A 16178-nucleotide genomic window follows, 5' to 3' on the forward strand; every position below is an offset into this window, starting at 1 on the left:
GGAAAAGAAAATGTGGACTTGCATCGTTCTCATCCAGAATGTTGTAAAGCACCAGGACTTGTCCTTTTAATGCCAGTCTCTGCCATACCTCAAAGGCCACAATGGCTTCTGGATGAGCAAACAAAAGGCTGAGCTCAGCAGCAATTTTTTTTCTTTAAAATGATCATGTTATTTCTTTGCCTACAAATGTCTAGTGGTTTCCTATTTCCAATAAGACAGAGTCCAAACTTCTTAGCCTGGTATATCAGAACCTTCACATTCAGTCTCTGCTTATATTTTGGCCTCTTCTCAATTCCCTAGTTTATGCCTTTTGCTCATGATTTTAAATTTCTTTCCCTCCAAACACCTAAAACTGTTTTATGTGTATATGTTTCCACACAAGCTTATTCTGTCTTCTAAGAATGTATTTGTCCCTTCTCAGCCTGGTGAATTCCTCTCATTCTTCAAAACCCAGTTTGTTTGTTTGTTTGTTTGTTTTTAATGTTTGTTTATTTTTGAGAGAAAGAGCACGAGTGGGGGAGGGGTAGGGGCGGGGGGGGGGGGTCGGGGGAGACACAGAATCAGAAGCAGGCTTCAGGCTCTGAGCTGTCAGCCCAGAGTCTGACACAGGGCTTGGAACCTATGAACCGTGAGATCGTGACCTGAGCCAAAGTCAGATGCTTCACCCACTGAGCCACCCAGGCACCCTTTCAAAACCCAGTTTAAAACAACATCTTCTGTATGGTTTTCTCTGAGCTCCTAGAGACTTTGTCATTCCTTCTTTTGTACTCTCATCATATGCTCTGTGTGTTTTTATTCCAGCAGGCTGTCCAGTGTATCATGCACTTTCTCACCCAGTTTCCACAATCCTCAGCCAAGTCTTGGCAATTCTACCCTTACAGTATCTTTTAAATCCTGTTCCTTGCTTTATTTCACTTTATAATTATTAATTCAGGCATTCATAACACTGGAAATAGCTCCTAAGTGGTCTCCCAACTCCCTGTATTTTCTTCACTACAAATGATCATTTACATTACTGCTGGATGTAATGTCCAATGCCCTATTTCAAAATGATATTTTGGTACCATTGCTCTACTTTTTTTTTTTTTTTTTTTGGAGTAACAGTGATAAGTAAAGTTAAAATTAAAAACACTGAGGGGTGCCTAGGTGGGTCAGTTAAGTGTCTGACTTTTGATTTTGGCTCAGGTCATGATCTCATGTTCATGGAATTGTGTCCTGTGTTGGGCTCCACACTGACAGTGCAGAGCCTGCTTGGAATTCTCTCTCTTCCTCTCCCTCTGTCCGCTGCTTGCATTCTCTCTCTCTCAAAACAAATAAATAAACATAAAAAAAAACAAAAACAGTGAGAAACTAGTTATTCTTTCTTTTAGGAAATAATATCATCTTGGTTTTCAAAGTTTTTTACTGTAAAAAGTTAGTGCACTGAATCTCTGAAATATGTAGTTTTGGGTAAATGTGGGAACTAGCACAACAAAAATAATGAAAGATAATAAACAGTTTAAGAATAAAAGTCAAATGGTATAAATATAAAATGGTTAACATTTTACCACACATAAATTAAAGAAACAAACCTATCAGGATCATGGGGATAACAATCTGACCACAAATTGACAATACAGCAAATGCCTTGGTTAAAAAGGAGAATTACCATGGAAAGATACTCATAGGGTCACAATATTTATAAAAATACATCAATCCTTTCATTATAGTTAGTAGTGTAGAATCTTACTGGAGCAGGAGAAATTGTATTATTTATGGCCCCTTTCTAGTTATAGGCACCATTTAGTGTGGACAGGAGATGGTGAGGGAAGATCTACTTTTATAAAAGTCAGAGAATATTGTGACCATTACCCTCCCCCAAAGAACAGGATACTAGATTGTTTAATGTTTATTAAACTTAGGCATTCCCTTTTAAGGTGAGCTAGAAAATAACGTTGTAGAAGTTTGTTTCTAATTAAAAGTAGGTATGTATATTTTAATTTAATTTTGCAGGTATAAACATTCAGATATTGTAAGCACTTTAAGTTACAATTACTCATCTCTCTTCATGACTTCTGGATTTGTATTAATGCTTGCCATACTAAAGCTCTCTCTACAGTTAGCTAAGATTTTAACTTTCCTGTGTCAGCTGTCACAGAGAAGTGACATTGTGTTTGTCATTTCAGAGAAGTGACAAAAATGGCAGGCAAGGACTTAACATTCTAGTGGGGAAAGAGGACACTAAAATAAGTCTATAATCCCTCAGGGTAACTTTAGATTGTGATAAGCACCTTGAAGACTATATGGTATGTGATGGGAGTGGTGGGGACACTTTTGATAAGGTGGCCAGGGGAGTCTCTGCAAAGATGGCATTTCAGAGAGCTTGAAAGTTAAGGAGATAGCTCTGCAAAGAGACAGAGGAAGGGAGGTTACAGCAAGTACAAATGTCCTGAGGTAGGGAAAAACTTGGTGTGCTTCTGAGACAGAAAAGAGGACAGTGTGCCTGGAGCAGAATGAACACGTGGTGAGGAAGGAGATGGAGAGGCGAGCAGGACCACGTCACAGAAGGCCTTGCCAGCTACGTAAGAAATTTGGACTTTATTCTAAGTGCAAAGGGATGCCATTAGGAAGTTTTAAGCAGGAAGGGACAGAATCTGATTTATGTTTTTAAAGGGTCCCCCTAGGTACTATGAGGAAGAAGAATTATGATGCGGCACACTGGAAGCAGGAAGACAGATTAAGATGCTACGTAATCAGAGTGGGGGGATGATGGTGGTGTAGACCTAAGTAGAGTGTATATGGATAGAAGGTAAGCAATCAAAATAAGAAAACGAATTCGGTGAATATTAATACAGTTTGGTCTTGGAAAAATTGGTCACAGAAAAATCTCAATCTTCACTTTTTATGCATAACTTGATTAGATACTGGCAATAAATAAATTGTATAATTCAAGGAGCACATAAAGATAACCACTTAGGCTTACTTGGCAGTTTTGTAATTCAAGATTTCAGATATTTTTCTTACCGCAGGGAGACCCTCAATAAAAGAGTGGATATTTGCTGCATCTGCTACTTCTTTTATTTCATCGAGTGGCACAACACGGCTGTTATCACCATAGGCAATGTTCTCAGCAATGCTACGGTCGAAGAGTACAGGCTCTTGAGAAACGATGGCTATTTGGGAACGGAGCCACTGTACACTCAGTTCCTTTGCATCCACACCATCGAATAGCTGCCAAAAGCAGAATGGAGAGTGGCATGTGAAGATCCAACAACTGTATTCTGTTGCAGTTCACTGTATTCAGACATGTACAAATTGTAACAAGAAAAATAGGAATTCAAGGTATTTCACAGTAAAATGCTACCCAAGGATGGATCATAAATCATATGCTGTGTAGAAGCATAGTGTAACTGCCTAAAATGCCAGCTCCTAAACCTATTTGACATTGCTGTGAATGGCCACATATTCTAGAGACTTGCCTGGAGTCTAGAGTCAAGGCTGGTGCTCTGTGCTGAAGTCTGATGGAAAATGAGCAACCTCCACTGTAATAGGACCCCACTTTATGAAAGCCCAGAGAGAGAAGGTAGGGACCTATACAGTAGTCTGCATATAGGTGTATGTCATTTTGTACATAGCCGTACTTATTCACATGAACATATAATAACATTCAACCGGCATTTGATAAGCGTATCTACTAGCTGATGTGGACTCTTCAAGTGCCAGGGAAATAGTAGTAAGCAAGACAAAGCTCTTGCCCTCCTGCAGCTTACATTCTAGTGGAGACAGACAGACAATAAACATACTAACAAATAATCAACTCAGAAAAAGAAAGTGTCATGAAAACTGAATAATGGGATAGGGACTGACTGAGGATGTGGGGAGAGTGTGGGAAGCAGGTGGGTGGATGCATTATTTTCTACAGAGTAATCTAAGAAGGCTTACCTAGGGAAGTAGCATTTAGATTGAGACATGAGTGATAAGAAGGAGTCCACAAAGAGGTTAAAGCAAGAAAATTCCAAGCAGGGGAACAGCGAGAACAAAGGCCATAAGTGAGTTTAATTTTTTTTTAATGTTTATTTATTTTTGAGACAGAGAGAGACAGAGCGTGAGTTCAAGAAGGGCAGAGAGAGAGGGAGACACAGAAGCTGAAGCAGGCTCCAGGCTCTAAGTCATCAGCACAGAGCCCAATGCAGGGCTCAAACCCACAAGCTGTGAGATCATGGCCTGAGCCGAAGTTGGATGCTCAGCCAACTGAGCCACCCAGGTGCCCCACTAAGTGAGTTTAAAGAACACTAAGAAGCCAGTGAGACTGACACATAGTATACAATGAGGTGGGGAGTGGTAGGGGAGTTTAGTGAGAGAGGGAGGGGCCAGATCATGGGATGGACTCCATTTTATACAAACTGCAGGAGGAAATCATTGGAGGGTTTAAAGGAGAGGGTGTGCTATGCTATGTGCAAATAGATGACTGTTACCTATTGTGGGACTCACTGTTAACTCATTGTTATCACTGGTAATAGGGAGCCATTCTGGACCATTTTATTTTGCAAATAGTCATTAAGAATCTGTGATGGGAAAAAAACCCAACCCTGTAAATTGGAGGAGAATGAGGACTAATATGACATTCTTTGACTTTTGGGGATTAGAAGAGGAGGCAGAACAGGAAGTCTGTGTGTGTGTGTGTGTGTGTGTGTGTGTGTGTGTGTGTGGCGGGGGATGGGGGTGGATGTGGTGGTTGTTGTGTTGCTGGGAAAGGATAATTGAAAACCTGAAAATATGGAGAGTATGAAAGGCGCTAGTGAGAATAAGTCACTGGAATGCTAAGGATGAAGAGGCTCCATTTTTTTGAAAACAGGATGCAGGACTTAATGGAACTGATTCAGATAAGCCCTAACCATGCATAAAGTTTTGAGAGGTGGGTGGTAGAAAAGGCCGGTGGGAATAGCAGGAAGCCTGAATCAGCTGGCAGAGGAAACTTATCTCTGTTTTAAACCAGAATGGTATAAAAAGAGCCCAGGTATGGATATTAGACCCCTCCTCCAACATCTGTATTCTAAAAGAATTCTATGCCTTGTAAGATCAAAATTCCTGTTTTCTTTTTTAAAAATTTCTAATTTGTAAACTTTTAATTTTTTAATTTTAATTTTTAATGTTTATTTATTTATTTTGAGAGAGAGAGAGAGAGAGAGAGAAAGAGAGAGAGAGAGAGAGAAAGAGAGGGAGGGAGGGATGGGGAGGGGCAGAGAGAGAGGGAGAGAGAAAGAATCCCAAGCAGGCTTTGCACTGTTAGCGCAGACACGAGGCAGAAACGCACAAACAATGAGATTGTGACCTGAGCCGAATAGACCTTTTAAAAATTTTTTTGAGTATTAGTTTCAGGTGTACAGCATAGTGATTTAACTTCTCATACATTATGCTATGCTCACCACAAGTGTTACTACCATCTGTCACCATTCAAGGCTACTGCAGTATTTCTGGCCATATTTCCTATGCTGGCCCCTTATTCTTATGACTTACTCATTCTACAACTGGAAGCATCTCCCACTCCCCCCTTTATCCATTCTTCCCATCCCCCCTTTCCCTCTGGCTACCACCAGTTTGTTCCTCTGTATTTATAAGTCTAATTCTGCTTTATTTTGTTTATTCATTTATTTTGTTTTTTAGATTCCACATATGTATTTATCTTTTACAGTCTGACTTATTTCATTTAGCATATTATCTTTTAGGTCCATCCATGTTGTCACAAATGGCAAGACTTCATCCTTTTTTATGGTTCAGTAATATTCCATCACATATATATATCTTCCATATACATATATTCCTATATATATATATATATATATATATATATATATATCACATATATGTTCCTTATACATTTGTCTATCAGTAGACACTTGGGTTGCTTCCATATCTTGGTGCTGTAAATAATGCAGCAATAAACATAGGGGTGCATATATTTTTTGAATCAGCATTTTCATTTTCTTTGGGTAAATTTCACTAATGGAATTATTGGACCATATGGTATTTGTATATATAATTTTTTGAGGAACCTCCCTACTGTTTTCCACAGCTGCTATATCAATTTAAATCCCTACCAATAGGTCATGAGGGTTCATTTTTCTCCACATCCTTGCCAACATTTGTTATTTCTTATCTTTTTAAAAATATTTATTTTTGAGAGAGAGAGAGAGAGAGAGCATGAGCAGGAGAGAGCATGAGGGGGACAGGGACAGAGGATCCAAAGTGGGCTCTGCACTGACAGAAGAGAGCCCAACGCAGGACCTGAATTCATGAACCATGAAATCATGACCTGAGCTGAAGTCGGACGCTCAGCTGACTGAACCACCCAGGCACCCCTAATTCTTGTCTTTTTGATTCAGGTCATTCTGACAGGTATAAGGTAATATCTCATTGTGGTTTTAATTTGCATTTCCCTAATGATTAGTGATGCTGAGCATCTGTCCATGTGTCTGCTGGCCATCTGTATGTCTTCTTTGGGAAAATATCTCTGTAGGTCCTCTGCCCATTTTTAAATTGATTTTTTTTTTTTTGGTGTTGAATTGTAGAGTTTCTTTCTACATTTTGGATATTAACCCTTTATCAGATATATCATTTGAAAGTATCTTCTCTCATTTAGTAGATTTCTTTTGTTTTGTTGATGTTTTCCTTCACTATGAAAAAGCTTATTTTGATATAGTCCCAATAGCTTATTTTTGCTTTTGTTTCCTTTACCTTAGGAGACCTACTTAGAAAAATGTTGCTATAGCCAATGTCAGAGAAATTACTGCCTGTGTTCTCTTCTAGGACTGCTAGGTTTCAGGTCTCATGTGTATGTCTTTAATCTATTTTAAGTTGTTTTGTGTATGATGTTAGAAAGTAGTCCAATTTCATCCTTTTACATGTAACTGTCCAGTTTTCCTAGCACTAGTAATTGAAGAGACTGTCTTTCCCCTATTATATATTCTTGCCTCCTTCATCAAAAATTGACTGTATAAGTGTGGATTTATTTCCGTACTCTGTATTATGTTCCATTGGGCAATGTGTCTGTTTCTGTGCCAGTACCATAGTGTTTTGATTACTACAGCTTTGTAATATAACTTGAAGTCTGGAATTGTGATGTCTCCAGCTTTGCTTTTCTTTTTCAAGATTGTTTTGGCTATTCAGGGTCTTTTGTGGTTCCATAAAAATTTTAGAATTGTTTGTTCTAGTTCTGTGAAAAATGCTGTTGGTATTTTGATAGGGACTGCATTAAATCTGTAGATTGTGGAGTTCCTGGGTGGCTCAACTGGTTAAGCGTCCAACTTTGGCCCAGGTCATGGTTCCATGCTTTGTGGGTTTGAGCCCCATGTTGGGCTCTGTGCTGACAGTTTGGAGCCTGGAGCCTGCTTCACATTTTGTATCTCCTTCTCTTTCTGCCTCTCCCCTGCTTGCGCTCTGTCTTACTGTCTCCCAAAAAATAAAATAAACATTAAAAAAAAATGAAAAAAAATTTGTAGATTGTTCTGGGTAGCGTAGACATTTAACAATATGTGTTCTTCCAATCCATGAGCGTGGAATATCTTTCCATTTGTATCATCTTCAGTTTAAGATCAAAATTTCTGCCACTATCACAACAGAAGAATCTTTGAGTCTTTATATTTTCTATTTAGCCTCAAAGTCTTATCCATCATTTTTGTTACTGGCTTGCTTGTCTGATTAGTTAAGGGAGAGATTTTTTTTTTTAAACTACTGCCCTGTTTGCCCTATTCAAACCAGTAAGGATGATTAAGCCCAAGGGAATGTTTAAGAATAGCACCACAAAAAACGAGATAAGCTGTATTTAAAATCAGTCTTACCACTTGTCCTTTCATAGGGTCATAAAATCTCTGCAGAAGGTGGACAGAAGTGCTTTTTCCACAGCCACTGCTTCCAACAAATGCTACTGTCTTTCCTTTCTCAATACTTAGGGATAAGCCACAAAGGATGAGAACATCCTGGCGACATGGATAGGAAAAAGAGACCTCTCGAAACTCTATATTCCCTTCACATGTATCCTGGAAAAGAAAGTTAGCAGGGTTTAGAATGATGACTTAAAAAGATTGTAACACATTATAGTGTTTTCTGAAAATTATGCATGTTTCCACATCATTTTATTTTAAATGGTATTCCTATTGAAGAGCTACTGACTGCATGATTGTTTCTTTCACTTTTGTATGGATCTCTATATCTGTACTTCTTGTCTTCATTACCAGACTTCACCAGCTTCCTAAAAAGCACTGGTTTCCTCTGGCTTCACTACCTAGACATAGTCTAATCTGCAGATTCGCTGTTTGACAAAATAATTACATATGTATATGTAATATATACATATATACATACATATATATGTATATGTATATATATACACATATATTTATATTTATATATATGAATATATTTATATATTTATATATACATAAATTTAGTTTCTGTTTTACAGACCTTTATCACTTAATTCATAATAGCTGGCATCCTCATAAACTATATGTACAAATGTTATTTTTGTAAGTTGGACCATGTTTTACAGTTAATATACATTATACTTTGAATTGGGTTTTTGTTTTTGACTGGTTATTATTTGACAGTGATGCCTAAAAGCTTATTTATTTTTCTCTGTATGCTTTGATATTTTAGGGGTTGATAATTTGTAAACCAATACTTCTATATACCAGGGATGTTTATAAAAGACTTTCCAGAACTATCACTAAATGATTAACTTTCCCTTTATATATTTGGTTCATAGAATCTAGGTTCTTTTTGAACTTTATGTTTGCCCTCAATCAATTACATTTTAAATAGGTTTAATAGTCATGCTCAGCATATTCTGAGTGCAGCATACAGGTAGAAGGGAGAGGTAGGTGGAGGACAGGGGCATCAAAAAATGTTTGAAAATGATATTCTATTGTCAAAGAACTGTTAGGAGATATGCCAAAAAGTTAAGTGCAGTAGTAGCAATAGCTTATTTTTAGCTTATTCAGTGCTTTCTGTTTTGCCCCAACATGAATATTATTTATGCAATAATGTTTGACAAAATAAACCCGGAAATTGAGAATAATGAAGAGTGTATTATTTTGTGTATGTTCTGTGCCTTTGGGAAAGGCATAGAGATATTCTACACTTCTAGACTTTAATACATTTTAAAATTTATTCTTACTATTTTAAGCACTTTATTATGGAAAATTTCAAACAACTGAAAAAGTAGAGAGAATAATGTAATGAACTGTCTCCCAGCTTCAATAATTTCTGACATTTGCCAGTTTTGTTTTAGTAGGCTTTAATTTTTAAAAGCACAGTGAGTGAAATTTAGAAGTATCTGTATATTAAATAAAATGAAGATTAAGTAAATTAATTTTACAGTCTTTATTAGAAACGTTTCCATATTCCATGCCATGTAATGTAGTTCTAGGAAGACATTTATCAGTGAGATACTCAAATCCTCTACTGTAAGGTTCTGAAAGAAATGAGTAACAATGTTATTATCCATCTAAATCCTAAAATTAAAAAGAAGTTTTCTACAAGCTTTACTTTCCAAAAGACAAGTATGAAATCTTATTTTGACTGTGATGCATCGTTGAGCATTCTATTTTGAGAATTTCAAGATCTTTTTATTTCTTTAACTAATGACTGGCATTGGCATCCCTTTTAATAATTATGTAGCTTTAGTAGTAATGTACTATTTTAAGCTATCATACGTAAAATCGACTGTTAAAATTCGAGTGGGAAATATTTTTAAATGAAAAATTTCTTTTAAGTATATACCTAATGGCTATTCTTACTTTTAAATTTAAAATGTCTAGGGGGTGTGTGGGTGGCTCAGTCAGTTAAGCGTCCAACTTCAGCTCAGGTCAGAATCTCACTGTGGGTTCGAGCCCCGCGTCGGACTCAGTGCTGACAGCTCAAAGCCTGGAGCCTGCTTCAGATTCTGTGTCCCCCTCTCTCTCTGCCCCTCCCCTACTCGTGCTCGCTCCCTCTCTCTCTCAAAAATAAATGTTAAAAAAAATTAAAATGTCTAGAAAAATCTTAAAGTTGAATTATATAAATATATGATATATATTTAATATATAAGATACTATTAAGAGGCTTGTTTTGAAATTATATAATCTCACTATTATTTCTCTTTTAATATTCATGGTCTTTTAAAGTTTGTGGCTAAATATGCGTGTCTGTGTATATATGAATTTAATAAATATACTTCCTTTATTTCCCTCTTCTGTTTGCATATGTAAACTATAAAATATGGGGTCTGAACCAGGAGGCATTGTTCACTTTGTATATATTATCAGAGAAAAAAACGAATTAACTCTACTGCAAATCTTCATCCAAGACTAAAGCTTCTGTTGTCTAAATAAAATTAAATATATGTTAATTCTTTGTTCAAGAACATTCTCAAGGCATCAAGCAAATAAACTAGAAGTATGTATTTTTCAATATAAAATATGTAGAGGTTTCAGTAGCAGAGGTAAAAATTTGCTTAAGACAAAACCCCCTTTTTCCCTTTGTAGCTATAACAGTTACTTTATACAAGTTTTTAATTCTTTATAGCACTATCTTTTGAAAAGTTATCACATAATGCCTTCATTTAAGTCTCTAGAGATCATGCATACAGATAATTAATAATGTAGACATTTAAAATCATAGTTGTGCTTACTGGTGTTTTCCCTTCTTGACTACAGCTGTCTATAGTTGGTTTCTTTTCCAACAAAGCAAACAGATGTGCAGCCCCAGATTTGGCTCTTGAATATTCAGGTACCAAAACAAGTGTTTCTCCAATGGCCATAGCTCCATATGCAATTGCAGTAAAAACTCTGTCAAAAGATAAAACATTTGAATCTTAGGTCCATTTGCAAACAATAGGACTCTAAAAAATAAAGGAAAAATCAGGCACAGGAATATAACCTTTTGGTCCAGACAGTACCACTAATGCTAGAGCCCCAACCATGATATGTCTTTTATAATTTTCTACCAGACAGTGATCATCTGTAGTGTTGTACATCAAAATAACCTTTGGAGCTCAGGTAATCTTAAAAATTTCTCTTCTTATTAGAGACCAAGATCAAAGGCCCTAACAAGTAAATATAAAACTTTCTAGCCACTTTGATACAAGGCTTACTTGCTTGGAGATTTGACAGAGAATTCAACTGACAATGGGAAGAATGAGTCTGCAGTAATGAGATCTGAATTTACACAGTAGATATGAATGTTTTTTTCCCTTTTTTTTTTCTTTTTTTGCATATAATGTAGTTAGAACAGATAATTGATGTCAGATGATTGGTTATCTGCCTGAAGTACTACATGGTTTAAAGAGAGCAAAGAATGGAGACTGCACTTTTTAAGGTCCTCAAAACAAAATAGGACTAAAATATACCTTAGCAAACCTGGATGAAGAGCTTTGATCTTTTAGGTATGCTATACAGATTATGATCTGTTTTAATTATAAAATAGCAAGTATGAAAATGATGTCTGGAAGCATACAGAATATTCACAGATATGTGGCATATCATGTGGCCATGGTTAAATATTTTTCTATGTTCATTTTAGCCATGAAAACATTTTACTAGAATAAAAAATAACGTATCTCCATAGCAGAACTAAAGGTATAATTCAGCTAAGACTGGACAAGTTCTAGTGGCTTGCTTTATTTATTTATTTATTTATTTATTTATTTATTTATTTATTTATTTATTATTGAAGGGTAGTTAACATATTATATGTTACATTAGTTAGGTGTACAGCATAGTGATTCAACATTTATATACATTATAAAATGATCAGTATGTTATCTGTCACCATATAAAGTTATTATGTTATTGACTTTATTCCTTATGCTGTACTTTACATCTCTGTGACTCATTTCTATTATAACTAGAAGGGTATAGCCCATAATCACCTTCCACTTCTTTTGCCCATCCCCCTACCCCTCTCCCTTCACTGGTAAGGAAAAGGACATCAGGGAACCCACTTGCTCATTTGCTATGCTGGATCATAGCAAGGTAAACATGTTCTGATCTCCTTGTGAATTTCTCTGGTGGATGTTGATGAACTTTCTTCAGTGACCTAGACCTCAGATCCTGAATCTTGTTGCCTTTGAAAGATCAAGCACAGTATAAAATACAAAAACAACCAGTTTACTTGGATGCTTATTGTTCTGTGATGTCAAGGCATTTTTAGTACTAATGTTTACAGAAATTGTTTAAAGCTCAAAATGCCATTCAAAATACTCACTAAATATCAGAAGTGATTACTGAGTTTAGGTAACCCATCAGAGTTTTTGTTTTTGTTTTTTGTTTTTTGTTTTTTTAATTTTGAGAGAGAGAGAGAGAGAGAAAATGCCTGTGTGTGTGAGGGGGGGAGGGGCAGAGAGCGATAGGGAGAGAGAGAATCCTAAGCAGGCTCCGCACCATCAGCGTGGAGCCCGACTCAGAGGCCATTCCTATGAACTGTGAAATCACGACACGAACTGAAATCAACAAGAATCTGACATTTAACCGACTCAACCACCCAGGTGTCCCCTCCCCCACATTTAGACTTTCTAATGGGAGCTTATCCCACTGTCTCAAAATACATCCCTGAGGGGTGTCTTTGGGGATGAGGTGAAATTTTCCATTGTCTTCAGGGAGAGAGTTGACTCCAATGAAGAGGGTTGCTCAACACGCCCTGACCTCCTCCTGGCTGGCTCACCAAAAAGGTGTTACAGGGTGGAGTGGGGAGACCTGGGCCCTGAGGCCTCCACCCAGCCTGTTCCACGGATGTTCCTGGCAGCTCTGGGTCTCACTGCAAGAAAGAATTCAAGGTCGGACCAGACACAGTGGATGCATGGTAGAAGCAGGAAAATTTATTAAAGTGAAAATGCGCTCTGTGAGAGTGGGATGGCTCAAGGGAGAGCTGCACCTTGTTTTTGTTTTTTTAATGCAAGGAAAAATCTGACTGAGTCAGACGTAAGTCTTAATCTGATGCAAGAGTCAGCAGGTGAGATGGAAAGATCATTGGATTGAGTCAGGAGACCTGGATTCTAGTCCCAAAGAGATACAGGCTTCTCAGAACAATACAGAAAATATTTCAGACATGGCAAAATATCTACCTGTCCTAAAATTTCCACCAAAAAAGTCAGTTTAAGCATTAGCGATAAATATAAACAGGGCAATGTCTTTGTTACATCCCTCTTAAAATGGAAGTTTACTGAGATGGGGAGAAGGGCATTCCATTCAGAACTTTTATCTGTGAAAGATATATGACCTGAGGGATGCACAGTAGAGGAAGGAAAATTTCAGTCGAAAAGGGAGGGAGAGTACCAGCTAAAAGCCCTGATGCTGTCTTTCTTAATTGTGTATGTGTTGAGGGGAGGATAACTCCAGATAGGGGTTGATGTTGATGAGGATTATACTGAGGAACGTAATTTTGTGGTGATGGAACTCTTACCACCAATCAGGGTGAGTCAGGGACATTCATCTCATATATTTTTTTCCCAGGTGGGTTCTGTATAAAGATAGGCCAATGCTGGTCTGCCACAGAACATGCCTTAGCTGACTATGGCCCAATTAGCTAGAATGAACTAACCTGCAGTTCATCTCTACTCAAAATGTATTTATTGCACAACTTTTTGCACAATTTATTGCAACTCTCTGGGTTAGCTAGGGTTGAGTGAGAAGAATATTGAGCAGGAAGAGGTCTGGGAAGGATTTTCAGGGGCTGGGCTTCTGCTTCCTTAGTTTTATGGGTTCTCCTGGGTTCATGGGGCCATTGACACTACATCCTCACTATAATGATTCTTTTAAGCATGTCCAAACAATGGGGAAATCCCCTTGCCCATCATGGCTGCTGAAATCAAATTGGAATTTTACAAAGATCCTTTGTCTAAGAATAACACAAAAAAGTATAGAAATGATTAATCCTAATTTTAACACAACTGATCCAAATAGGAATACCCTGCATAGTTACTAGCTCTAATCTGTTTCCCCTTAATCTTGCTTCCATACCCAGTTTGTATACCTTTGGTGACTTACTCTAATAGGAAGTATACTAGGAGGTTCAGAGCCTGGGCTCTGAAGTCAGACCAGCAGGACTGCATCCAAACTCTACTGTTTATTTATTAGCTGTGACCTTGGGCATGTTCTCTGTGCTTCTGTTTCCTTATTGGCAAACAGGAGATAATAGGGCTAGCTACATCTTACAGCATTGTTGTGAGAATTAAATACATTAATAATATAAGATGCTTAGTGAAGTGCTCAACAAATGTTTAAATTATTACTATTCCTCTCATAGAATTGAAAGTTAATGGGACACTTTCTGTTGAAAATCAGCTCTCACACTTCTATAGAGATACATTAGCACACCAGCACAACTTCTAAAGTCCTCGCTCAGTAAGTTTCTTCTTTTTTACTGGAAAGCAGAGTATTTCTCCTCACAGATGTGGCCATTATCATTATACCCATACTCATAACTCTTTTCCCCTAACATCCATATAACACTCCAAAGATCCTTTTCTTCTGACCCTAAATCCCTTCTTCAACACATGGGAGACAGAAAAATACACAACTTATATTCATTTGGCACTCTGGGATTTAGAAAATGTTTTCATATACTTGTTACCACTTCATCACCTAGGAGATAAATAGGGCAGGGACTCTTATCACTTCTTAACAAATGAGGAGACTCTTGCTCAGAGAAATTAAACAATTTGTCCAGGATCACTTAGTTATAAAACTGTAGGGCTGGGACTGGAACCTCCTTATTCACTACTTTCCCTTACCTGGTGTTCGTTCCAGTGGAAAGCTGGCCCGAACTGTCTCTCCCTGCATATTGGGGCTCGTTACCACTTGTATCCCATTTCAGAATCTTCAGAGGGTCCTAGATATCAAACCTGCCTTGATTTGTCTCCTTTAGATACCTTCAGTGGTTGATCCCTCTATCTACTCTCCTTATCTTGTCTTCTTCTCTTCTGGATAATCCCTGGGGAGGAGCCTGGTACAAGTTGGGTGGCTGCCACGGCAATAACACTGAGAGAAGACTTTCCTGTTTTCCTTGTTTTGGCTAATTAAGGCTGCTTTCCTACACAATTATAATGATGACACACACAGTTCTTCCATGGCTGCTTGGTCTACCTGAGTAAAGATGGTGGTGGAGGCCTGGTTTGCTTCCTTCTATCCCTTAGTATTTCAAGATATCAACTAACTACTAATATTCATTGAAAACCCATCTATGTTGCTCTTTTGGCCAATAGTCACATTTAATATTCAAAGTTCAAAGGATTACTTGTCAAAAACTTTATTTGGACTTTTGGAGGATTAGGCCACAACACAAAAAATACCTGGCTCTCCTTCTCAGCAAGTTTTCAAAGCTGTGGTTTTTATTATCACTGTACTTAAAGTTACCATGCCCATCTGCTTCCTGCTAATATGTAGAGCAAAGAAGGAGGAAACAGAGATAGAGGGAAGTTCTGAAGTGGAGGTATGGAAAGTTACAGAAACCCTCTGCTGGACACTAAAAGTTTCTGAGCTATATTGCAAAGGGCAAGTCAGCTAGAAACAAACCTAAAGGTGCTAATGGAAAGTCAGACAGGAGAAAATAAACTTATTTTGTATTTCTCAAAATGTGCACATTTATAGTGAAGTAAATTGAAAGTGTTGCCATGGTTAACAGGCAGAAGGGGAGAATTTTACTACACATATGTGTGTGAAAACCTAAACAAGAGATTTTCCAAATGCCTACACAGTGCTACAAGGCAGCAGAATGAAAATGCTCTCACCTTTTTAAAATGCTTATCTCAGAGAAACGTTTACAGTAACCGAGATGGAGGAAGACAGCTTCTACCATAAGAATTGTATGTTGCCTTCTTTTAAGAGGAAAAAGCTAACGCTTATAGTAGCCTTGCTGATAAACTAATATTATGAGCACATCAAAAGGATTTTGCTGTTAACAATTATGCATTTTCCTTTAAAGGGCACACTGTCATTTCTGACAGAGACAGCTCACCCATTCCTGTAGCTATAAATCATGAAGATACATTCACATTTATTGGCTGAATAACATATCTTTATTTTTTAAACAATAAACTAAAATATGACTTCACTAATTTTTATACAATTCTAGAAAAGTTTCTGGTAGTGGCCAATAGAAAACCCCATGGTTTTAAGCAGGTAAGGAGAGCAGCCTGGGATTTAGTCCCTATGCTCGTATTTCTT

At 37.4% G+C, this 16178-nt stretch overlaps 1 protein-coding gene across 1 annotated transcript in view; it reads right to left on the reverse strand.

Annotated features, from left to right (window-relative positions):
- The window catches only part of ABCB5 (ATP binding cassette subfamily B member 5), a 107972-nt gene that overhangs the window by 5877 nt on the left and 85917 nt on the right, over positions 1-16178 (reverse strand). The window contains exons 23-25 of the mRNA XM_053218319.1: positions 10649-10805; positions 7818-8015; positions 3004-3210 (exon numbers count right to left, since the gene is read on the reverse strand). Coding sequence (XP_053074294.1) covers positions 3004-3210; positions 7818-8015; positions 10649-10805 — 562 coding nt within the window. The remainder of the gene's footprint in view (positions 1-3003; positions 3211-7817; positions 8016-10648; positions 10806-16178) is intronic.

Source organism: Acinonyx jubatus, chromosome A2 (assembly GCF_027475565.1).
Source record: "Acinonyx jubatus isolate Ajub_Pintada_27869175 chromosome A2, VMU_Ajub_asm_v1.0, whole genome shotgun sequence".
In the NCBI taxonomy this organism is placed as follows: Eukaryota; Metazoa; Chordata; class Mammalia; order Carnivora; family Felidae; genus Acinonyx; species Acinonyx jubatus.